Source organism: Chiloscyllium plagiosum, chromosome 36, assembly GCF_004010195.1.
Source record: "Chiloscyllium plagiosum isolate BGI_BamShark_2017 chromosome 36, ASM401019v2, whole genome shotgun sequence".
Lineage (NCBI taxonomy): Eukaryota > Metazoa > Chordata > Chondrichthyes > Orectolobiformes > Hemiscylliidae > Chiloscyllium > Chiloscyllium plagiosum.
The window spans coordinates 34993280-35017035 of record NC_057745.1 but is presented as its reverse complement, the minus strand read 5'-3'; the positions used below and the strand labels follow the sequence as shown (position 1 = coordinate 35017035).

Sequence of the window (23756 nt, the reverse complement as noted above, 5' to 3'; positions counted from 1 at the left end):
AACATTGGTGTATGCCCAGGACAGGATGGTGTGTGACCTTGAGAAGAATTTAAGAGTTGGTATTATTTTTATCGCTTTCTGCCTCTAACCTTCACAATGAAGCCAGAGAGTGAAACGATTTCGTGAAGAAATCAAAGAAGGTGTTAAGAAATAAATGGCATACTTATCATTCATGATCATACAGGCAAGGCAAAGTAAAGACGTGCTAATGAGGTGAGGAATAGGGAGAGAGAGCCATTGAACACGTGGCTACAGGGATGGTGCAGGAGGGAGGGATTTGGATACCTGGATAATTGGGGCTCATTCTGGGATAGGTCAAACCTCTAGAAACAGGACGGTCTACATCTGAACCAGAGAGGTACCAATATTCTTTCTGGGTGGGAGGAATTTGCTGGTCCCATTCAGGAGGGTTTATACTAATTCAGGGGAGGGATGGGAACCTAAATTGTAGCTCCAGTGTACAGGAGGTTGAGAATAGTCAGGGCCCAAATAACATTTCAAGGTAGCAACAGTATGCCGACAGACAGGAAGGTGGTTTGAAGTGTGTCTACTTCAACGCCAGGAGCATCTGGAATAAGGTGGCTTAACTTGCAGCATGGATTGGTACTGGGGACTTCGATGTTGTGGCCATTTCAGAGACTCCTCGAATGCTGCCTGAACTGTTATACTTTTCAGCACCACTCTAATCAAGAATCTGGTTTCCAGCATCTGCAGTTCTTGTTTTTACCCATGTCAGAGACGTGGATAGAGCAGGGACAGGGATGGTTGTTGCAGGTTCCAGGGTTTAGATCTTTCAGTAAGAACAAGGAAGCTGATAAAAGAGGGAGAGATGTGGCATTGATAGTCAAGGACAATATTATGGTGGCAGAAAGGACATTTAATGAGAACCCATCTACTGAGATAGTGTGGGCTGAGGTTAGAAGCGGGAAAGGAGAGGTCACTCTGGAAATTTTCTATAGGCATCTGAAAAGTTCCAGAGATGTAGAGGAAAGGATTACAACAATGATTCTGGATAGGAGCGAGAGTATAAGGGTAATTGTTAAGGGGGTCTTTAACTTTCCAAATATTGGCTGGAAATGCTGCTGGAGTTCCAGGTACTTGAGATGGATCCTTTTTTTTGTCTAATTTGTGCTGGAGGGTTTCCTGACACAATATGTAGATAGGCCAACAAGGGGCGAGGCCATATTGGATTTGCTACTGGGTAATAAAACAGGCCAGATCCTAGATTTAGAGGTAGGTGAGCACTTTGGTGATAGTGACCACAATTCAGTTTTTTTTATTATAGCGATGGAAAGGGAGAATTGTGTACCACAGTGCAAGAGTTATAGCTGGGGGAAAGGCAACTAGGCATTTAGGCAAGACTTAGGAATCATAGGAAGGAGAAGGAAACTGCAAGGGATGGGCACAATTGAAATGTGGAGCTTGTTCAAGGAACAGCTACTTGTGTGTCCTTGATAAGTATGTACCTGTCAGGCAGGGAGAAAGTGGTCGAGCAAGGGAAAAATGGTTTACTAAAGAAGTTGAATCTCTATTCAGAGGAAGAAGAAGGTTTATGTGAGGGTGAGACGTGAAGGCTCAGTTAGGGAACTTGAGAATTACAAGCCCACCAGGAAGGACCTGAAGAGAGAGCTAAGAAGTGCCAGGAGAAGACGTGAGAAGTCTTTGGCAGGTAGGATAAAAAAAAAACCCTAAAGCTTTCTATCGGTAGATCAGGAATACAGACTGACTAGAGTAAGATTAGGGCTAGTCAAGGATAGTAGTAGAAAGTTGTGTGTGGAGTCTGAGGATATAGGAAAGGTACTAAATGAATATTTTTCATCAGTATTCACACTGGAAAAAGACAGGGTTGTCAAGGGGAATACGATGATTTAGACTATTAGACTGGACAGGATTGAGGTTCATAGGGAGGAGGTATTAGCATTTCTGGAGGTGTGAAAATAGGTAAGTCCCCTGAACCAGATGGGATTTATCCTAGGATACTTGGGAAACCTGGGAGGAGATTGTCGATCCTTTGCCTTTGAACTTTGTCGACATTGTCTACAGGAATAATGCCAGAAGACTGGAGGATAGCAAATATCCTTTTGTTCAAGAAGGGGAGTAGGCATAACCCTAGTACTTATCGACGAGTGAGCCTCCCTGAACCAGATGGGATTTATCCTAGGATACTTGGGAAACCTGGGAGGAGATTGTCGATCCTTTGCCTTTGAACTTTGTCGACATTGTCTACAGGAATAATACCAGAAGACTGGAGGATAGCAAATATCCTTTTGTTCAAGAAGGGGAGTAGGCATAACCCTAGTACTTATCCACGAGTGAGCCTTACTTCAGTTGTGGGTAAAGTTTTGGAAAGGTTTATAAGAGAAGATTTATAATCATTTAGAAAGGAATAAGTTCACTAGGGATAGTCAACATGATTTTGTGAAGGTTAGATCATGCCTTACAAACCTTTTATTGAGTTATTTGAGAAGGTGACCAAACAGATGAATGAGGTTAAAGCTGTTGATGTGGTGTATATGGATTTCAGTAAAGCGTTTGGTAAGGTTCCCTATGGTTTTGCACAAAATACAGTTGCATGGGATTGAGGGTGATTTAGCAGTTTGGATCAGAAATTGGCTAGCTGAAAGAAGACAGAGGGTGGTGGTTGATGGAAAATGTTCATCCTGGAGCTTAGGTGCTAGTGGTGTACTGCAAGGATCTGTTTTGGCATTTTGATAAATGACCTGGATGAGGACAGAGAAGGATAGGTTAGTAAATTTGCGGATGACACCAAGGTCGGTAGAGTAGTGGACAATGCTGAAGAATGTTGCAGGTTACAGAAGGACATAGAATGTTGCAGAGCTAGACTGAGAGGTAGAAACTGAAGTTTAATCTGGAAAAGTATGAGGTTATTCACATTGGAAGGAGTAACAGGAATAAAGAGTAATGGGCTAATGGTAAGATTCTTGGCAGTGTAGATAAGCAGAGAGATTTAGGTGTTTAGATCCCTCAAAGTTGCCACCCGTGTTGATCGGGCTGTTAAGAAGGCATATGGTGTGTTAGCTTTTATTGGTGGAGGGATTGAATTTCAGAGTGTTGAGGTCATGTTACAGCTGTACTAAAACTCTGGTGCGGCTGCATTTGGAGTATTGTGTCCAGTTCTGGTCACCGCATAATAGGAAGGATGTGGAAGCGTTGGAAAGGGTGCAGAGCAAATAAGGAAAGGCTGAGGGACTTGATGCCATTTTCATTAGAGAGAAGAAGGTTGAGAGGTGAGTTAATTGAGAGAAGTAAGATGTTCAGAGGGTTCGATAGGGTGGACAGTCAGCCGTTTTCCTCGAATGGTGGTGGCTAGCACAAGGGGACATCGCTTTAAATGAGGGGTGATAGATTAGGACAGAGATCAGAGGTAGTTTCCTTACTCCGAGTAGTAAGGGCATGGGACGTCCTGTCTGCAACAGAAGTAGACTCCCCAACTTTTAAGAGCATTTAAATGGTCACTGGATAAACACATGGATGATATTGGAATAGTGTAGGATAAATGGGCTTCAGATTGGTTTCACAGGTTTGCGCAACATCAAGGGCTGAAGGGCGTGTGCTGCACTGTAATGTTCTATGTTCTAAGATTGAGAATATGAAATTTCTCAAATCAACACATAAGCCATAAACTTACTGAATGGTAGAGCAGGCTCGAGAGGCCTAATTTATATGATCATATAAAAATAAAAAAACAACTGAAGATGTTGGAAATCTGAGAATTTAAATTTTCTGTTTTTTTTTGTTTCTGATGTTCATAGTTTATCAAAGTGGTTAGTAAATCCAATCAGTACTAGAAATCCTGTGAGTGGGACTGGATTTCTCTTTCTAGGCTACATTTTGAAAACATATGACCTATTTAAAAAGAGAAATTCAGTTCTATTTGACTTTTTAAAGTCAAATCACTTAACCGGTCTCTGAGTTTGCATTTCCTATTTTATGCAAGAATGTAAGCAGAACACACAACATGCAGCGTCCATTGAGGTTAAACTAAAAATCACACAACACCAGGTTATAGTCCAACACTGTACTTTGAGCCGGCAGTTAGTGATGTCAGTGGTAGCCATGATGTAGAGGTGCCAATGTTGGACTGGGGAAGGCCAAGTTAAAAACCACACAACACCAGGACTATAACCTGGTGTTGTGATTTTTAACTTTGTTCACACCAGTCCAACACTTAAGCCGTTTTGTAATTACCCCAAACTGAGTGTTGTAACTTGTGCTAAAAGCATCAGTCAGATTCCCTGATTCAAACAAGGCAGATTAATAATTACTTCCAAAAACAGTGACCGAGCCAGTTTTAGTCTGTTGTACAGCACGAAAACAGACCCTTCAGTCCAACTCGTCCATGTTGATCAGACATCCCAATCTGACCTAGTCACATTTTGCCAACATTTGGCCCATATCCCTTTAAACCCTTTGTATCCATATCCAGTCAGTTTTTCTGTAACGCAATGGTTGTGTTCTTATGCAACCCCATGTTATAGAAGCATTGCATTTTAGAAATGGCGTTTGAAATGTTGGAGCTGTATTAGTGTTACAGCCAACAAATGATTTCAGTGTTGACGCTTTCGAACGAGCATCCCCAATTTGTCAATCACATTACAGCGAATTCGCGTTTATGAAACGCGCGTTATAACGGAACCATCTGTACCCATCTGGGTGCCTTTTAAATGTTCCAATCCTACCACTTTCGCCGCTTCTGGAAGATCATTCCATGCACCCACCACACTCTGTATAGAAAAGATATGCCTCTGGTCTCTTTTTACATCTCCTCCCCCACCCCCCCCCCCCCCTCCCTAGTTGCAACATTTAAGAGGCATTTGGATGGGTATATGAATAGGAAGGGTTTGGAGGGATATGGGTCAGGTACTGGCAGGTGGGACTAGATTGGGTTGGGATATCTGGTCAACATGGACGGGTTGGACCGAAGGGTCTGTTTCCATGCTGTACATCTCTATGACTCTATGATGTATCTTTGTAAATTGCTGGTTACACCTTAATTGGAGTGTACATCTTATTCTGACAATGAAACTTTTTAGAAGGATGCCAAGACCTTGGAGCAGATGCAGAAGAGATGTGATGAAACAGTACCAGAAATGAGGAACTCTAGTCATGTGAAGAGACGAGCAAGAATAAGGATTGTTCTCTCCAGAGCTGCTGAGATTATGGGGAAATTTAATAAGGGGTGTTCAAGATCATAAAGGGTTTTAACTGAACAAACAAAAGATACATGTTCTGTCTTTGCTGCAGTGTAGTAATTAGAAAAGTTTTACATTTATTTGGAGAACAAAGAGGAAGGTTGGCAAGGTACTCTGTTGTGCAAATTGTCATGATTGACCTTGCGATGCCTAACCAGTGAATGGCAATAGATTTATTTGTAACTTTTAAAATAAAATTGGATAAACCTGTGAAATGTGAAATATTGCATAGCTTTAGGGACAGAGCAGGCAGGTAGGATTAATTGATAAGATCTAACAAAGAGCTGGTACAATGAGGGAAAAAAAATTATAACTCCAGGTTTTATAAAAATGCATTTACTTTTACAGGTATATTGCTACACCTCTTGCCAAATTACTAGGGGTTAAGGATCAAATAAGATTGAAGGTCACACATAATGTGGTTTTAGAAAAATTTTTTGTCTCCACATCAAAGCATCCAACAAGGGTAAGTTTGCATTTGAATTTGAAAATTGCTGTCAATTTTCTTATGCAGAAAGTTAAGCACACTGCTGATTATTCTGAATGCACTTGGACATATTAAACAAATACAAGATCATGATTTTTATTTATTATTTCTGATCCTACCGGCTGTATTGTTAAGAGGTTTTGAGAGGATTGAAAGTTTCTAGGTCGAGGCTGTGGATGTGAGTTGTGAAATGTGAAGGTGTTCAGATTATGAAAACTTTGTGGATTAGCTCTCTGGTTGAATAATTCATTGCAGGATTCCTTGTGTGTGACCTGCTTTTTTAGTCACTATTTATATGGCTAATCCAGTTTCAGTTTCTGATCAATGGTTTTTAGATTCGATTCGATTCCTTACAGTGTGGAAACAGGCCCGTCAGCCCAACAAGTCCACACCAACCCTCCAAAGAGTAACCCACTCAGACCATTCCCCTACCCTATATTTACCCCTGATGAATGCACCTAACACTGTGGGCAATTTAGCATGGCCAATTCACCTGACTCGCACATCTTTGGACCGTGGGAGGAAACTGAAAGACCTGGAGGAAACCCACGCAGACACGGGGAGTATGTCCAAACTCCACACAGACAGACGGTCTCAGGAATTGAACCTAGGTCCTTGGCGCTGTGAGGCAGCAGTGTTAACCACTGAGCCATCCCCGCATGTACATAGAACGTTACAGCGCAGTACAGGCCCTTCGGCCCTCGATGTTGCGCCGACCTGTCATACCAATCTGAAGCCCATCTAACCTACACTATTCCACGTACGTCCATATGCTCGTCCAATGACGACTTAAATGTACTTAAAAGTTGGCGAATCTACTACTGTTGAGGCAAAGCATTCCATACCCGTACTCCTCTGAGTAAAGAAACTACCTCTGACATCTGTCCTATATCTATCACTCCTCAATTTAAAGCTATAGTTCTGGTAACCCCCAGTTGTTGCTCAAGGTGGATTGAGTGATGGTGCTCTTGCTCTCTGCCAGTCTCTCACTTTTAATGATCCTCTGTCCTTCTGGAAGTAGCACCAAGTAGGATTCCCTAAGTTCTGCAATGATCCCACATCTCTGTTTAAACTCTCAATCCCATCTCTCATCCCAAACAAGTGGAGCTGGTTGTGAGAGCAATTTGTGACAGCTTTGCTCAGAGACCCAAGTGCCACAAGCTTGATAACATATGTCTACAACAACTTTGTAGCTCAGCAGAAAACTTGTTTTCTCTAAATGTGGCAAGTATCATGGAATCATAGAATCCATACAGTGTGGAAACAGACCATTTGGCCTAACATGTCCACACCAATCCTCCAAACAGCATTTCACCCAGACTCATTCCCCAACCCTATAACCCTGCATTACCTGTAACCTACACATCACTGAACCCTATGGACAATTTAGCATGACCAGTCTACCTAACTTTCACATCTTTGGACTGTGGGAGGAAACCAGAGCCCAAGCAGACTCTGAGAACGTGCATACTCCATATTGATAGTCATCAAGTCATAGAGTAATACAGCATGGAAACAGGCCCTTTGGTCTAACTGGTCCATGCTGACAATAGTGCCCTCTTGGCTAGTTCCAATTAGCAAGTGAAATGCCCCAGAAATTTATGCCAGACCCTCCCGATCTACACAAGTAGCCTGCAATGAGTTTGAGTTAGAGAAACAGATTTGAAGATTGGGAAGCAAAAGGAGTTATAAAGCCTCAAAGCTTAAATCGATAATAAAGCAGCAAGCTTAAATGAGTGTCTTGTAGGAGGAGAATAAGGTAGGAATGTGGAGAGGTGTAGAAAGACCCAGGGTCTGGGAAACTGAAGACATGGCTGCCAATGATGCACCACTTAAAATTGGAAATGCTCAAAATGCCAGAATTAGATAGCTATGATATATTTTATGTACACACACACACATAGGTCTTTGGCTTATATACAGGCTGTCCTTGGGTTGTGAATGGGTTCCCTTCTGGAGTCCATTTGCAAGTCAATTTGTTTGCAAGTTAGACCACCATGCATGACCATTTAAAATACCATTGATAAGGGCAAAGATCTTTTAAAATTAATGTTGACACACTCCTGTATGGGATTGCATTCAGAAGTATTAGTGTTGTAAGTCAGATGTTTGTAATTTGAGGGTGCCTTAGAAATTAGAATACTGATGGGAAGTGGAAAGATAAGAACCAATACCAGGGTCCTGCCCTTAAACAAAGGAGACAACGACAGGATGAGGTAGAATTTGGCTAAAGTAGACTGGAAGCAAAGGTGAGTCAATTGATGAGCAGTGGAGGATTTTCAATGCAATTTTCCAAAGTGCTCAGCAAAAGTATATTCCAGTGAACAGGAAGGACGGTAAGAAAAGGGGTAATCTGCTATGGTGTCTGAGGAAATAAGGGAGATTATCAAATTGAAAGAGAAGGCATACAAAATGGCCAAGGTTCGTGGGAAACTAGAAGATTGGGTAAGTTTTAAAGGTCAACAGCCACAAAAGGAGCTATAAAGGAAAGTAAGATAGAACATAAGGAAAAAACTAGCACAGAGTATAAAGACTGATAGCAAAAGTTTTTATAAATATATAAAATGAAAAAGTGTGGCTAAAGTAACATTGGTCCTTCAGAGGATAAGAAGGGGCGTTTAGTCATGGAATATGAGGAAATAGCCGAGACATTGAACAAAAATTTTGTCGGTCTTCACAGTGGAGGACATTAATAACATGCCTGGAATTGACAAAGAATCAAAGGTAGGTGAGCACAATCATGATCACGGAAGAGGTAGTCTTGGGCAAGATAATGGAGCTAAAGATAGACACGTCTCCTGGCCCTGATGGAATGCATCCCAGGGTACTAAAATAGATAGCAGGAGAAATAGCAAATCCACTTTTCCAAAATTCACTGGACTCTAGGGTATTCCAACAGATTGGAAATCAACAAATGTGACGCCGCTGTTTAAAAATGGCAGTAAACAAAAGATGGGGAATTATAGACTGGTTAGCTTAACTTCTGTAGTGGGGAAGATGCTTGAGTCTGTTATCAAGGAAGACATAGCAAGACATCTGGATAGAAATCGTCCTGTTGCGCTGAAGCAGCATGGGTTCATGAAGAGCAGGTCATGCTGAACTAATCTACTGGAATTCTATGAAGACGTTATGAACACGGTGGACAACAGGACCCTGATGGACAATGGGACCCGATAGAAGTGGTGTTTGACAAGGTGCCGCACAAGAGGCTGGTGCGTAAGATAAGGATACATGGCGTTATGGGTAAAGTATCAGCATGGACAGAGGATTGGTTGACTAATAGGAAACAAAGAGTGGGGATAAATGAGTGCTGTTCTGGTTGGCAATCAGTAACTATGGTGTGCCTCCGGGATGAGTGTTGAGACTGCAGTTATATACAAGTTACATAGACGATTTGAAGTTGGGGACCACGTGTAGGGTGTCCAAGTTTGCAGATGACACTAAGATGAGTGGCAGAGCAAAGCGTGCAGAGGAACATAGATACTCTGAGTGAGAGGGCAAAGGCCTGGTAGATGGAATATAATGTTAATAAATGTGAAGTCATCCATTTTGGTAGGAGGAACAGTAAAAAGGACTATTACTTGAATGGTAAAAAGTTGCAGCATGCTGATATGCAGAGGACCTGGGTGTCCATGTGCATGAATTGCAGAAGATTGATATGCAGGTACAGCAAGTAATTAGGAAGGCAAATGGAATTTTGCCCTTCATTGCTAAAGGGATTAAGTTTAAAAGCAGGGAGGTTATGTTGAGCTGGATAAGATGCTGGTGAGGCAGCACCTGGAGTACTGTGTGCAATTTTGGCCTCCTTAATTGAGAAAGGACGTACTGGCACTGGAGGGGGTGCAGAGGAGGTTCACTAGGTTGACTCTGGAATTGAGGGGGTTGGCTAACGAGGAGAGACTGAGTCGACAGGGATTACATTCATTGGAATTTAGAAGATGGGGGCATCTTTATTGAAAGTACAATTATGAAGGTAATAGTTAAGATAGACATAGAGAGGATGTTTCCATTGGCAGGAGAAACTAGGACAAGGTGGCATAGTTTCAAAATTAGGGGAAGTAGATTTTGGACTGAATTGAGAAGGAACTTCACCCAGAGGGTTGTGAATCTATGGAATTCCCTGCCCAGTGAAGTAGAGGATGTTACTGCAGTAAATGTTTTTAAAGCTAAGGTAGATTTTTTTTTATTGAATGATAAACGAATTAAGGGATATGGTGAGAGGGTGGGTAAGTGAAACTGAGGCCACAAAAAGATCAGCCATGATCATCTTGAATGGCAGAGCAGGCTCGAAGGGCCGAATGGCCTACTCCTGCTTCTAGGTCTTATGTTCCATGTTTTTATATTGCCTTTTACTTTCTGATGAGGAAAGCCCTAAACAAATTTAGATACAATCATGTTACCAAGTGACTGCATCACTCAAGGGGCATGTTAAGTAGGGAGATTGAAAAAGGAGTCCCTTTTGGCGTTGGGGAATATACATTAAACCAAGCAGTTATTTATGATTTTCCTGTTAAATTTGCAGTCACAGTTAGAAGGTTTGTCAAAGAAATGCAGTTGGACAGTACGGATGGTCGAGAGATGGTTTAGAAGGCGGCGCAATCAAGAAAGACCAAGTTTGATGAAAAAGTTTCGAGAAGCTTGGTAAGTTTCCAATGGTGTTTCCAATTCTCGTCAATTTCAGATAGCTGTTTCCCTTTCAGGAGGCATCTTTTACATAGAACATTACAGTAGAGGCCCTTCGGCCCTTGATGTTGCGCTGACTTGTGAACCAATCGGAAGCCCATCTAACCTACGCTATTTCATTATGATTCATGTCTATTCAATGACCATTTAAATGCCCTTTAAAGTTGGTGAGTCTACTACTGTTGCAGGTAATGCGTTCCATGCCCTTGCTACTCTGAGTAAAGAAACTGCATCTGATATCTGTCCTATATCTATCACCCCTCAATTTAAAGCTATGTCCCCTGCTGCTAGCCATCACCAATCCTGAATTTGTTTGGTTTGGAGATTCAAATTACTAATTGCGACTTTTTCAATTTATTCTTTTGTTCATAGGGTTCATTAGCCAGGCCAGCCTATTTTGACCATCTTTAATTGCCTTGGAGAAAGTGACAGTGAGCTGTACTGATGAAAACAGGGGAGACTTCCTGCAAAGTGTAAATGAGCTTGCGAATATTTGGTTACATGTTTACTTTCTGTAAATCTCTGGATTTGGTTAATTATTATTGATATAAGTGAATGCTTGCCAAACTTGGGCACTGTATATTGTGGGGCACAATGCAACTTAGAATAATCCATCTGATACATTGTGAAAACTGGAGTTGTCTGCTCCTTGAACCAAACACAATGTTATAATATCAGTGAGCAAAACCTCTCACTGGGGATACAAAGTTAAAAATCACCCAACATCAGGTTATAGTCCAACAGTCCAAGACCGTCATCTCCAAATCTCACTGGGGATGTCTGCTTTTTGAAGCATCCAATTCAATCTCTCTAATTCCATGCTGCTGAAAATAGCAACTCTGTGTACGTTTACCTTTTAACTTGTTTGTTAAAAGGATGTGGGGCTTCAATGGCTGGGCAAGCATTTATTGTCTGCCCCTAATTGCCCTGGAGAAGGCTGTCAGGAGTGATGTTCTTCAAGTGCTGTGGCTGTGTGGATAGGTACACCCACAGTGCTGATTACAACTTGGCCTAATCCAGCACACTTTGCTCACTGTTTTGCTACAATCTTTGCCTTTCCCTCTCTTCTGTTTGAACATTTATTGCCCTGATATTTGCTGTGGGCTGGGAGGGATTTCCAAACCTTTGGAAATGTTTCTTGCCTATGGATCTTACCCAATTGGCTCAAAAATAATGCTGTATTGACTTGAGGGTATTTTATACATAGAACATTACCTGCCCCTGCAGCTCAGAAATTTGCAATTGTTGAATGCCATTGTCCTTGTATAAAAGCTGTTGGTGATGCTTGGTTTGAAAAGGAAACACTGCAGTATGGGCTGAGAGTGGAGCCCAAAGGTCTGATGTGTTATAGGTTGTATTCTGCTTGTTTGTGACAAATAATGTTACAGTACCTAAGGAAAAGAGACAGTGGTGACTGAGCAGAACTGGGATATAACAGGCAAGGAATAAAAGCAAATGAACAGTTTGGTTTATAAAGAGGTTTGCAGTTAATAACAATTTTCACACCTTTTGAACATCCTAAAGCACTGCAAAGCCACTGAAGGACTTTTGAAACTGTGCATCATGTAGGAAATGTGACAGCCAATTTATGCATGGCAAGCTCCTGTTGGATGGGATGAATAATGAGATTCTGTGCTTTAGTGATGTTAGCTGAGGGAGTAACATTCCCCTAAGCATATGCCAGGCCTATTGCTTTTAATATCTTATCTGAAGCTCACCACATCGAATTGTACTGGACTCCCTCTCTACTACAATGGAAATGTCAGCTAAGATTTTGAGTTCTAGTGTCCAGAATGGTACTTGAACCTGAAATATATTGCTGGGCAATTCTCACGCCCTAGGTCGTAAGAGCAGAAATGAAGAAGCTACATAAGCTGTCTCTGTTAATTCTCTGACTGCAAAACAGCTTCTAACCTGACCATGTCTGCAGCCCATTTGTGTAATTGATCATAGCCACTACAGGTTGATTTCCACCCTCCTCAGGTTTCATTTGACAAGAGATGTGATGCTGCCCAGGTAAGTAATCAATTGCGTTGGAATAATGCTCCGTATCCCTCTCTTTGTCAAGACTCTGTACCAGCATGGTGACTTTACTGATTTGTAAATTGTTTCTTGCACATTTGCTGCATCACTTTCACCTTCCTTTGTTAATCACTGAACTATTGCCTGTCTCTCAAGAATGTTCCAAACAGTGGTTTATCTTCTCATGTTGTATTGTTGTTTGTGGGATCCTGCTATGCATTTTCTGTGGTATAACCGTAACTGTTCTTCAGAAAACCGCTTTCCTGTTGGGAAAGTGCTTTGGGACATCATTATGTCATTAAAAAGTCTTTCCTTTTTTTTTTAACCCTTCCCCTCGCAATTGGACTGGGCTTAATTTCCAAGCGCAGCATTGTCCTTGGCTGTGTTGAGCAGCTCTGGCAAAATCCCTGTGCTGGCTCAACATATCTATGCAATATCACTGCGTGGTGAGCACCGAAACACGGTGTAACTTTTGTCTACTGATTGACAATATTCTTCCATGAGGATTTTCCTATTATGTGTGAAAAGGAATCATCCTTTTTGACATTTAAAATGAAACTATATTATAGCATTTCAGTTAATCTCTGAAACTAATTATACAACTGAATATCCCAAGAATCAGATCGACCTTCCAGCAGCAAGATGTACCAGTAATGCATCTGTTTAAATAAGACAAAATTTTTGTTTTATCCCACTGTGGAATGTGAACATTGCTGGTTAAGATTTATTATCCACAAGAATGTTGCAGTGAGCTGCCTGCTTAAACTATTGCAATACAGGAGCATCCACAATGTTGTTTGGATGGGAGTTCCAGGATTTTGACTCCGCGTTACTGAGGAATGGCAATATGTTTCCAAGTCAGGATGCTGAATAGGTTGGAGAGGAAGTTGCAGGTGGTGGTGTTCCCATGTATCTGCTGCACTCTTACTTCTAGATAATAGTGGTCATGGATTTGGAAGGTGCTGTCCAATGAGTCTTAGTGAGTTACTGCAGCACACACACTGCAACTGAATGTCAGTGTTGGAGGGAGTGAATGTTTGTGGATGTGATGCCAGTCAAGTAGGCTGCATTACTCTGGGTGGTGTCAAGCTTATTGGGTGTTGTTGGAGCTGCAGTCCACCGGCAAGTCGGGAGTATTCCATCACATGGCTGGCTTGAGCTTTGTCGATGGTGGACAGGCTTTGATGAGTCAGAAGTGATTTACTTGCTGCAGGATTCCTAGTCTGTGATGTGATTTTGTTCCCTTTGTAATTCTACAACTGATCCACTTCAGTTTTTGGTCAATGGACATCTCCAGGATGTTGATCGTGGAGGAATGGTAAAGAATGTCATGGGGCAGTGGTTAGTTTCTCTCTTATTGGTGATGGTCATTGCCTGGCATTTATGTGGCACAAACCTTACTTCAGCTCAAGCCTGTATATTGTCCAGATCTTGTTGCGTTGGCCATGGACTGCTTCAGTGTTTGAAAAAAGTGAGGACTTCAGAGCTGAAAAATGTGTTGCTGGAAAAGCGCAGCAGGTCAGGCAGCATCCAAGGAGCAGGAGAATCGACGTTTCGGGCATAAGAAGAAGGGCTCATGCCTGAAACGTCGATTCTCCTGCTCCTTGGATGCTGCCTGACCTGCTGCACTTTTCCAGCAACACATTTTTCAGCTCTGCTTCAGTATTTGAACATGTCTTCCAAATCCATTCTTATCTTTTCCATAACCTCCAGTTTGAATCTCTCCAGTCACCTTTCATCCCCTCCTCAATCCTGAAAGTATCCTTATTAAAGTGACAACAATGTTGCTGTGACAAAGGTTCACTTTCCTCAGCTTTCCTGAAGCTTTGATGCTCTTCACCATACCATCGTTCTCCAATCCAGTGTTTTCCAGTTGGGCCAGACTGCTCTCACTTGGTTCCATTGTCATCCATCAATCACTTGCAAGGGCTTCTCTTCCTGCCCCTGCAGTGTTACATCTGGTATCCCCTGAGTGTCTAACATTGCTGCTTCCTATTTTTCCTAAGTTAAACCCTGTGTGGGCCCTCACTTTGTGGCCTCTTGGACAAAGGGGTAGTTTCTTACTTCTATATTCCAGCATGAGAAAATGTTTGTAGAAGACAGGGGAGTAAATTGTCATGTACTTAATTGTTCAAACTAATTGACAATCAGTTCTACAAAACAGCTCCATTTGAATCTCAATGAAATATCCATTTAATTTTCAAACACTGGGAATCTAATATCTTTCTGAGCAGATGGCAGGTGTTAGATTAATGCATACTATGCTACACTGAAGAGGAAATTCATAAATTCAGGATCAAACCAAATGTCCCTATTTGTCTTAGTCTTGCTTTGAATAATAACACTGAGCTGCCTCAATTGCCAATTTATGGTAACAGATTGTACAGGGATTGTCCAATTTTCTTTTGCATTTTAATATTGACCTACTGTTTCTGTATCATAGTCTGTGTGATCCAAGTCATCAAACTCCCTTCAGAGAAAAGGCTTCCTCCATCTCAACTATACCACACTGAAATGTCCAATCTAGCAAGAATGTAACAGCAATCCTTGAATTGGAAAAGGAGGTTATTTCCTTGTTTTCTAAATGCAGAAGGGCTCTTACACACAACTGAACATTTTTTATTTCATCACCAAGTCACCAGTAATGTGGTTTTTTTCAAATTAATAACTACGACCAGTACATTAATCAAATGTAAAACACAGTATTTTAATTGCAGACCATGAAAGCTGTCAGAGATGCAAGGAGAGGAGGGGAGTTGTAAATCAAAATAGAGTTGGAAGGAGCTGGTATAAAAGTGTTTTTTCCTAGTACTATAGTAGTGCAGCACCCAACCTGTTGTCATGATTTTTTGTGTTTTTTCTGTTCCTGCCGAAGATTAGTTGACCCAAGGCAGGTTAGGATGGGCTGGCACATTGTCAGCAGACTCTGGGGAGAGTGCCATTTTTTCCAACTGGCCTAGAATGAATTCCTATTGAGGGGAGCAGTTGTAATGACAACGTATATATAGAAGCACCTCTAAAAGAAAACAATCCAAGATGCTTCCCAGGAGCATTAACACAAAATATGACATTAAGCCACATCACAGTCCAGATGCTCAAAATTTTAGCCAAAAAAACATGTGTTTTAAGGTGTGGTTTAAAAAGAGGGAAGTGAGGTAGAGAGATGTAGGGAGAGAATTCCAAAGCATTGATCCCAGCCAACTGAGGGCATTGCCAGCATAGAAGTGATTAAAAATCAGGGATGCTCAAGAGACCAGAATTACAGGAAAACAGATCTTGGAGGGTAGAAGGAATTTGAAAGAATTGGAGGGGCCAAGGCCAAACAGGGATTTGAAAACAAGGATTTTATAATCAAGACACTGCTTGAACCAGAGTCAGCAAGTACAGGCCTCATAGGTGAATGTCCAGCAGAGTTCAGGAATGAACTGAAGTTTGCAGATGGTAGAATGTCTAAGACCAACCAGGAGATGATTGGAATAGTCAGGTCCAGAGGGAATGAAGACAGGAGTGAGGGTTTCAACAGCAGGTGATGTTATGGGGATAGAAACAGGCAATCTTAGTGATGGTGCAGAAGTGAGCTTGGATGTTCATCCCAAAGTCCAATGTGACAGCAAGGTTATAAACAGAGTGATTTCAACTCAGACTGCTTTCATGGAGACAGATGGAGCAGGAGCTCAGACAGAGTTTGGAGCAGGAACCAGCAGCTATTAGGATACTGGAGTGAAAACGGTGAGTAACTGACCCTCTCCCTGTCTTGGAGACACAGCAGAGAGCCCTGGTGCTTACATTAGATTCTGGAGGCTGAACATTGCCTGCACTGGAAGATCCAGTTAGTCACAGACCAAAAATTGATTTGAAGGTCATGTTGAACTTGTCATGTTTGGATGCTGGGGATGTGGAGCTGGGGATGTGGAGCTTGCCACAGGGAAGTGGACGCAGAAGTGATGCCAAGAGAGAATCATAGAATTTTACAGTACAGAAAGAGGCCATTCAGCACATCCAGTCTGTACCAGCTCCCAAACAAGCTACCCAGCTCGTCCCACATTCTAGACCTATTCCCATAGCCCTCTAAATTCATCCCTTTCAAACATATTGTCAAAAAGTGTGGCACTGGATAAGCACAGCAGTTCAGGCAGCATCCAAGGAGCAGGAGAATTGCAGTTTAGACCATAAGCTCTTCATCAAGAATGAAACTCCTGATGAAGTGCTTATGCTTGAGACATCAACTGTCCTGCTCCTTGGATGCTGCCTGACCTGCTGTACTTTTCCAGTGCCACACTTTTTGACTCTGATCTCCAGTCATCACTTTCTCCTTTCAAACATATATCCAACTCTCTTTTGAATCCACAGATATAATCCGTCTCAACCACTCAACCAGGCATTACATTTCAATCTTAACAACTGAGTCAGAAATTCTTCCTCCTTTCACTTCTAGCCCTCTTGCTGACAATCTTGAAATTGTGACCCCTACTTACTGACATACCAACTAGTGAAAACAGAATACCCTACTTAAACCTGTCAAAATTGGTTATAATTTTGACGAATAAGATCACCTCTATATTCATCCTTGCTCCAAGGAGAATAAGCCAAATTTCTCTAATCTTTGCTTGTGTATATAAAATCCCTCATTCCAGGTATCATTCTTGTAAATCTCCTTCACACACTCACTGGGGCTTTAACATTCTTCCTTTAAATAAGGTACTCAGAACTGAACACTACTCCAAATATGGGCTGGCCAATGACTTGCAGAGGTGTGGCATCACTTAGAGTCATGGAGTACGAGAGATGTACAGTATGGAAACAGTCCATACTGACCAGATATCCTAAATTTATCTAATCTCATTTGCCAGTGCTTGGCCCATTTCCCTCCAAACACTTCCTATTCATACACCCATCCAGATGCCTCTTAAGTGTTATTAATGTACCAGCCTCTACCATGTCCTCTGACAACTCATTCTATACACTCCGCACCCTCTGCATGAAAATGTTGCCTCTTAGGTCCCTTTTAAATCTTTTCCCCTCTCGCTTTAAAACTATGCCATTTAGTTTTGGACTCTGCTACCCCAAGGAAAAGACCTTGGCTGTTCACCCTATCCATGTCCCTCATGATTTCATAAATCTCTAAAAAGTCACCCCACAGCCTTCACACTCCAGGGAAAACAACCCCAGCCTATTCAGCCTCTCCCTGTAGCTCAAATTCTCCAACCCTGACAACATCCTTGTAAATCTTTTCCGAACCCTTTCAAGTTTAACAGCATTTTTTCTATCGCAGGGAGATCAGAATTGCACGCAATATTCAAAAGGTGGCCTAATCAATGTGCTGTATAGCCGCAACATGACCTCCCAACTCATATGCTCAATGCACTGATAGATAAAGGCAAGTGTACCAAATGTCGCCTTTACCTGCCTGTCTACCGACGACTCTGCTTTCAAGAGGCTATGAACTTGCACTCCAAGGAGTCTTTGTTCAGCAACACTCCCCAGGATCTTATCATTAACTGTAAGTTGTGCTCTGATTTGCCTACCAAAACATAGCACTTCCCATTTATCTTGATTTAAACTCCATCTGCCACTCCTCAGCCCATCAGATCAAGGTCCTGTTGAGGTAGTCGTCTTGGCTGTCCAGACCACCACCAATTTTGGTATCATCTGCAAACTTACTAATTATACCTCTATGTTCATGTCCAAATCATTTTATATAAATGATGAAATGCACTGGACCCAGCACCAATCCTTGTGGTATACCACTGGTCATAGGCCTCCCGTCTGAAAAGCAACCTTCTACCACCCTCTGTCACCTACCTTTTGAGCCAATTTTCTATCTAATTGGCTAGTTCTCCATGTGTTCCTTGTTAACCAGTCTACCATGCAGAACCCTGTCGAACACCTTACTGAATATAGACAATGTCCACTGCTCTGCCTTCATTAATCTTCTTCGTCACATCCTTTTTGGTCAGTGGTAACACCCAAGATGTTGTCGTAGTTGTGGGTATATTCACCAAGCTGGGAAGTTGATTTGCAGACATTTTGTCCCCTGTCTAGGTGATAGCTTCAGTGCTTTGGAGCCTCATGTGAAACACTGCTGTACTATGTTTCCTGGAACTTATTTGGTTCTGTTCATACTGCTTCTGGTTGCTGGTTCCGGTTGGTTATGTAGTGGCCGGTAAATTGGGTGTAGATCCATGTGCTTGTTAATGGAGTCTGTGGGTGAGTACCATGCTTCTAGAAATTCTCTGACTGTCCTCTGCTTGTCCTATTATCATAGTGTTGACCCAGTAGAATTTGTGGTCCTTGTCATCTGTGTGTGGGGCTACTTGGGACAGCTGGTCATGGTGTTTATGGCGAGTTGGTATTTGTGCATGCAGATTGCTAGTTGTCTGCTGTTTGTCCTATTTAGTGTTTCATTCAGTCTTTGCGTGGAATCTTGTAAATTATGTTTGCCTTGCACATGATGGGTGTCAGGTCTTTTGACCTGGTGAGTTATTGCCTGAGCATGGTTTTGGGTTTATGGGCTGTCATGAATCCCAACGATTAGAGAAGCCTGGCTGTCAGTTCCGAGACATTTTTATGGAAGGGAGCATGGCTAGTAAGTTAGCTCATGGCATGTCCTTGTCATGTTGTTTGTCTGTTAGGTATCTGTGGATGAAGTTGCAGGGATATCTGTTCTTGGTGAATACTCTATAGAGGGGTTCGTCTCTTTATAGGTTGGAAATTCTGCAGTGTGTTGTAGCCCTTTTGAATAGGGTCCTAATGCAGCTTCTCTTGTGTGTGTCTAGGTGGTGGTTGTTGTAATCCCGGACCTGGTTGCTGTGTGTGGCTTTACTGTACACTTCTGTAGTGCATTCACTATTGTGTTCTTTCTCCAATTGTATCCAGGAATGGGATTGATTGTTGGTTTCCTCCTCCTCTCGTAAATCTGATCCCTGTGAGCATGGGGTTGATAATCCAGTATGTGATCTTGATTTCTGTTCTCTGAATGATGTCGAAAGAACAGATAAAAAAGGAATGCCAGGAACCATGATCCTTGATAGCAGATGCCTAACAGACAAACAACACGATGCGAACGTGCCACAACATAACTCAGAGTTGGTTTTTCTTCTTCTGGATTGATTAATGCAATTTTCCAGTGTTATCTCTTGTTACACAGCCATTCTAGGAAGGAGTCCAACAACTTGCCAAATTATTTTCCATTTTGGATAAAGATAATGAAGGGTAAGCTGTCCTGGAATAGTTCTAATCAACCAGAATTAGAGCTATATTGTACCTCCCAACAGTTTTCTCTGACCTCATCACCACTGTGTTGGGACTTGTGAAAAGATGTTCAGAATTGGACCACATCCTCCTTATCTCTGTCCATGTGGATTCTGTGTTTTTGCTCACATTCCTACATTTCTAATGGGTAAACTTCTGCACTAACGCTGCTAAATCAGTCCCCATCATTTCTCTTCCTCCCTTTCTCCTAAAGCTAGTACAATCTGTTACACAAACTAGAACAGGAGATGGTCTGTGTCTTTAAACACGAATACAGTTGCAGCAATTATAACAATATGGGTCATGTCACATTTTGAGACGTCACACTTCATGATTCAAGTATGACGACATAAAACTTAGGAGTAACTCCTTAGTCTGCTCCACAGTTACGATCATGGCTGATCTCATCTTGGCTTAAACTCCACTTTCTTCCCCACTCTCCGTAACTATTCAACCCATTGCTAATTAAGAATCTGTCTATCTGCTCCTTAGACTTACTCAATGTCTAAGTATCCACTGCACTCTGGGGTAATGAATTTCTCAGATTCATGAGCCTTTGAGAAAAGTAATTTTTTCTCATCTCTTTTTAAATCTGCTACCATTTATCCTAAAATTATGATCTATTATTCTAGATTGCCCCACATGAGGAAACATTCTTTCTACACCTACTTTATCAATCCCTTTAAGCATCATGTATACCTCAATCAAATAGAGTCCTACAGCATGGAAATAGACTGTTTAGTCCAACTTGCCCATGCCAACCAGACATCCCAATCTGACCAAGGCCCATTTGCCAGCATTTTGGGCCCATATCCCGCTCTATTCATATACCCATCCAAATGCCTTTTACATGTTGTAACTGTACCCACCTCCACCATTTCCTCTGGCAGCTCATTCCATACTCTCACTACTCTCTGCATGAAAATTTACCCCTTGGGTCCTTTTTAAATCTCACCTTAAACCTATGCCCTTGAGTTTTGGCATCCTTGTAAATCTGTTCTGCACCCTGAAATTTAACAACATCCTTCCTCAAGAAGGGCAACCAGAATTGTACACCGCATTCTAAAAGTGGCCTCACCACTGTCCTGTACAGCCACAACATGAAGTCCCAACTCCAATACTCAATGTTCTGACCAATGAAGGCAAGCGTGCCAAACACTGCCTTCACCACCCTGTCAATCTGTGACAGCGTTTTCGAGGAACTATGTATTTGTACCCACTAGATCACTTTATTTGGCAACACCACTTAGGGCCCTACAATTGACTCGAAGTCCTGCGCTGGTTTGCCTTACCAAGATGCAACACCTCACATTTATCTAAATTAAACTCTGTCTGCCACTGCTCAGCTCATTGGCCCATCTGATCAAGGTCCTGTCGTACTCTGAGGTAACCTTCTTCACTCTCCACTATGTCACCTATTTTGGTGTCATCTGCAAACTTGCTAACCGTACCTCCTATGCTCACATCCCAATCACTTATATAACTGACTTAAAGGAATGGACCCAGCACTGATCCTTGTGCCACATCACTGGTCACAGGCCTCCAGTCTGAAAAGTCTACCACCACCCCGTCTCCTACCTTCAAGCCAATTTTGTATCCAGTTGGCCGGCTTTCCCTGGATCCCATGAATTTAATCTTACTAACCAATCTACCATGTGGAACCTTTGTTGAATGCTTTGCGAAGTCCATAGAGACAACATCTACTGCTCCACTTTCGTCAATCTGCTTTGTCACCTGTGACGATTCTGTGGCTTTAAGAGGTGTAGTTTGTCCATTTTATTTTATTTATTTATTTATTGAGAAGTTTTAAGACAGAGCAGTTGTGTAATCTATCAGAGCCACTAGAGTTAACAGTTTGTGAGGCCTTGGGTTTCAGTTGAAACAGTGGAAGCAACTTGAATGGGTGTGGTCAAACTCTCAGAACCAGGACTTTTGATTCCTATTTTCAGCAATTGCTGTTGGGGTTTGAAGTGGAAGATATATTCTCCCCCCACCCCCTGCAGTTACGGCCAACAGCTGGAGGTTCCTCTCCTACTATTGGAGTTCCATGTGGAACAAACACCTTTCTGAACTTGCCTTTTGCCAAGGGTGCGTTTATGAGAAGTTACTATGTTGGAACAGTTAATTAGTAATAGTTACCGTATTCTGTTAAGTTTTCCAATAGAGTTAAGTGATTCTAAGTTCTTCTGCTATTGTTGTATTTTAACTAAAGTGGATGAATGAAGTACGTTTTGCTTTAAATCCAGTAGTTTGATGAATTTAATTGCATCTGGAAGGCAACAGCTTACATTTACCTTTTTAAAATAAGAAAAAGTTATAGTCTAGACTAGCTTCTGAATATTTTGAGGAGGTTTGGTCTGGTCCAGAACACACTGCTTCAAAAAACTCATTTAAGTTAGTGAGACACTATTTCCCATGCACAAAGCTATGTTGACTGTCCCTAATCAATCCTTGCCTTTCCAAATGCATCTAAATCCTGCCTCTCCGAATTCCTTCCAACAATTTACCCACCTCTGACGTAAGGCTGACTGGTCTATAGTTCCTTGGCTTTTTTTTGGCAGCCTTTCTTAAATAATTAACTAACCTCCAGTCTTAAGGCGCTTCACCTGTGGCTCTCTATGATACAAATGTCAAAGCAAGGGGCCAGCATTCATTTACCGAGCTTCCCACAAAGACACCTGATCAAGTCCTGGGGATTTATTATCCTTTGTGTTTTAGGATCTTCAGCACCACCTCTTCTGTAAATCTCCTTTCATTCTTGACTCCAGAGTCTAAAGGCTAAACTATTCAATTTCTCTTCACAAGAAAAACCCCTCGTCTCTGGAATCAATTGAATGAACCTCCTCTGAACTGTCTGCAATGCAGTTAAATGTCCCCTCAAGTAAGGGGACCAAAACGGTACGCAATACTCCAGTTGCGGTCTCGCTAATACCTTGTGCAGTTGCACGCTAGTTATGGAGTCATCAAGTAATACAGCATGGAAACAGGCTCTTTGGCCCAACTGGGCCATGCTAACCATGGTGCCCTCTCAGTTAGTTCCAATTGCCTGCATTTAGATTAGATTACATTATAGTGTGGAAACAGGCCCTTCGGCCCAACGAGTCCACACCGACCCGCCGAAGCGCAACCCACCCATACCCCTACGTTTACCCCTTACCTAACACTACGGGCAATTTAGCATGGCCAATTCACCTGACCTGCACATCTTTGGACTGTGGGAGGAAACCGGAGCACCCGGAGGAAACCCACGCAGACACGGGGAGAACGTGCAAACTCCACACAGTCAGTTGCCTGAGTCGGGAATTGAACCCGGGTCTCTGGCGCACATGGTGCTCTCCGACTGACACTTCAGTCACTTACCTGACTTCGCTTCCGAAGAGGATGTCCAGTGTTGCAACCTCCCGAGTCGGGTTCTCTACGTATTTGCTTTAGGAATTTTGTTTTCTGCAATGTGTGCACAAGATTCCTCTTCATTAAAATATTGAGATTTCTTTCTACTTTTGTCTTTGTTGATCTAAAATGAGAAGTTGAGTACACCAAACTCCACAATTCAGAATTGTACACTGTACAGGTGTTCACTCAAATGCTTGCACTAATCCTTCCTTTTGATTTTTCCATTACTTGTATAGTACTACCAATATATACTACTATTACCAATTATTATGGATGCATCATAGAAAGCATCCCATCTGGATGCATCACAACATGGTATAGCAACTGCTCCTCCCAAGACTGTAAGAAACCTTTGAGAATTGTGAACACAGCCAGTCCATCTCACGAACAAGCCTTCTATCCACTGACTCCATCTATACTTCTTCCCTTCCCTTCCCTTCTCTTCCCTTCCCCTCTTTCGTTTTTCCCTTTTTGTTCCTTCCTTCCTCGCTTTTTCGTTCTTTTTCTTTCGTTCTCTCTCGCTCTCACTCTCCCATGGGAGACTGATTAGCAAGGTTAGATCTCATGGAATATAGGGAGAACTAGCCATTTGGATACAGAACTGGCTCAAAGGTAGAAGACAGAGGGTGGTGGTGGAGGGTTGTTTTTCAGACTGGAGGCCTGTGACCAGTGGAGTGCCACAAGGATCGGTGCTGGGCCCTCTACTT

The 23756-nt window shown here is 42.1% G+C and overlaps 1 protein-coding gene across 1 annotated transcript in view; it reads left to right on the top strand.

Annotated features, from left to right (window-relative positions):
- The window catches only part of cers3a (ceramide synthase 3a), a 55319-nt gene that overhangs the window by 17311 nt on the left and 14252 nt on the right, over nt 1-23756 (top strand). The window contains exons 3-4 of the mRNA XM_043677652.1: nt 5562-5679; nt 10223-10341. Coding sequence (XP_043533587.1) covers nt 5562-5679; nt 10223-10341 — 237 coding nt within the window. The remainder of the gene's footprint in view (nt 1-5561; nt 5680-10222; nt 10342-23756) is intronic.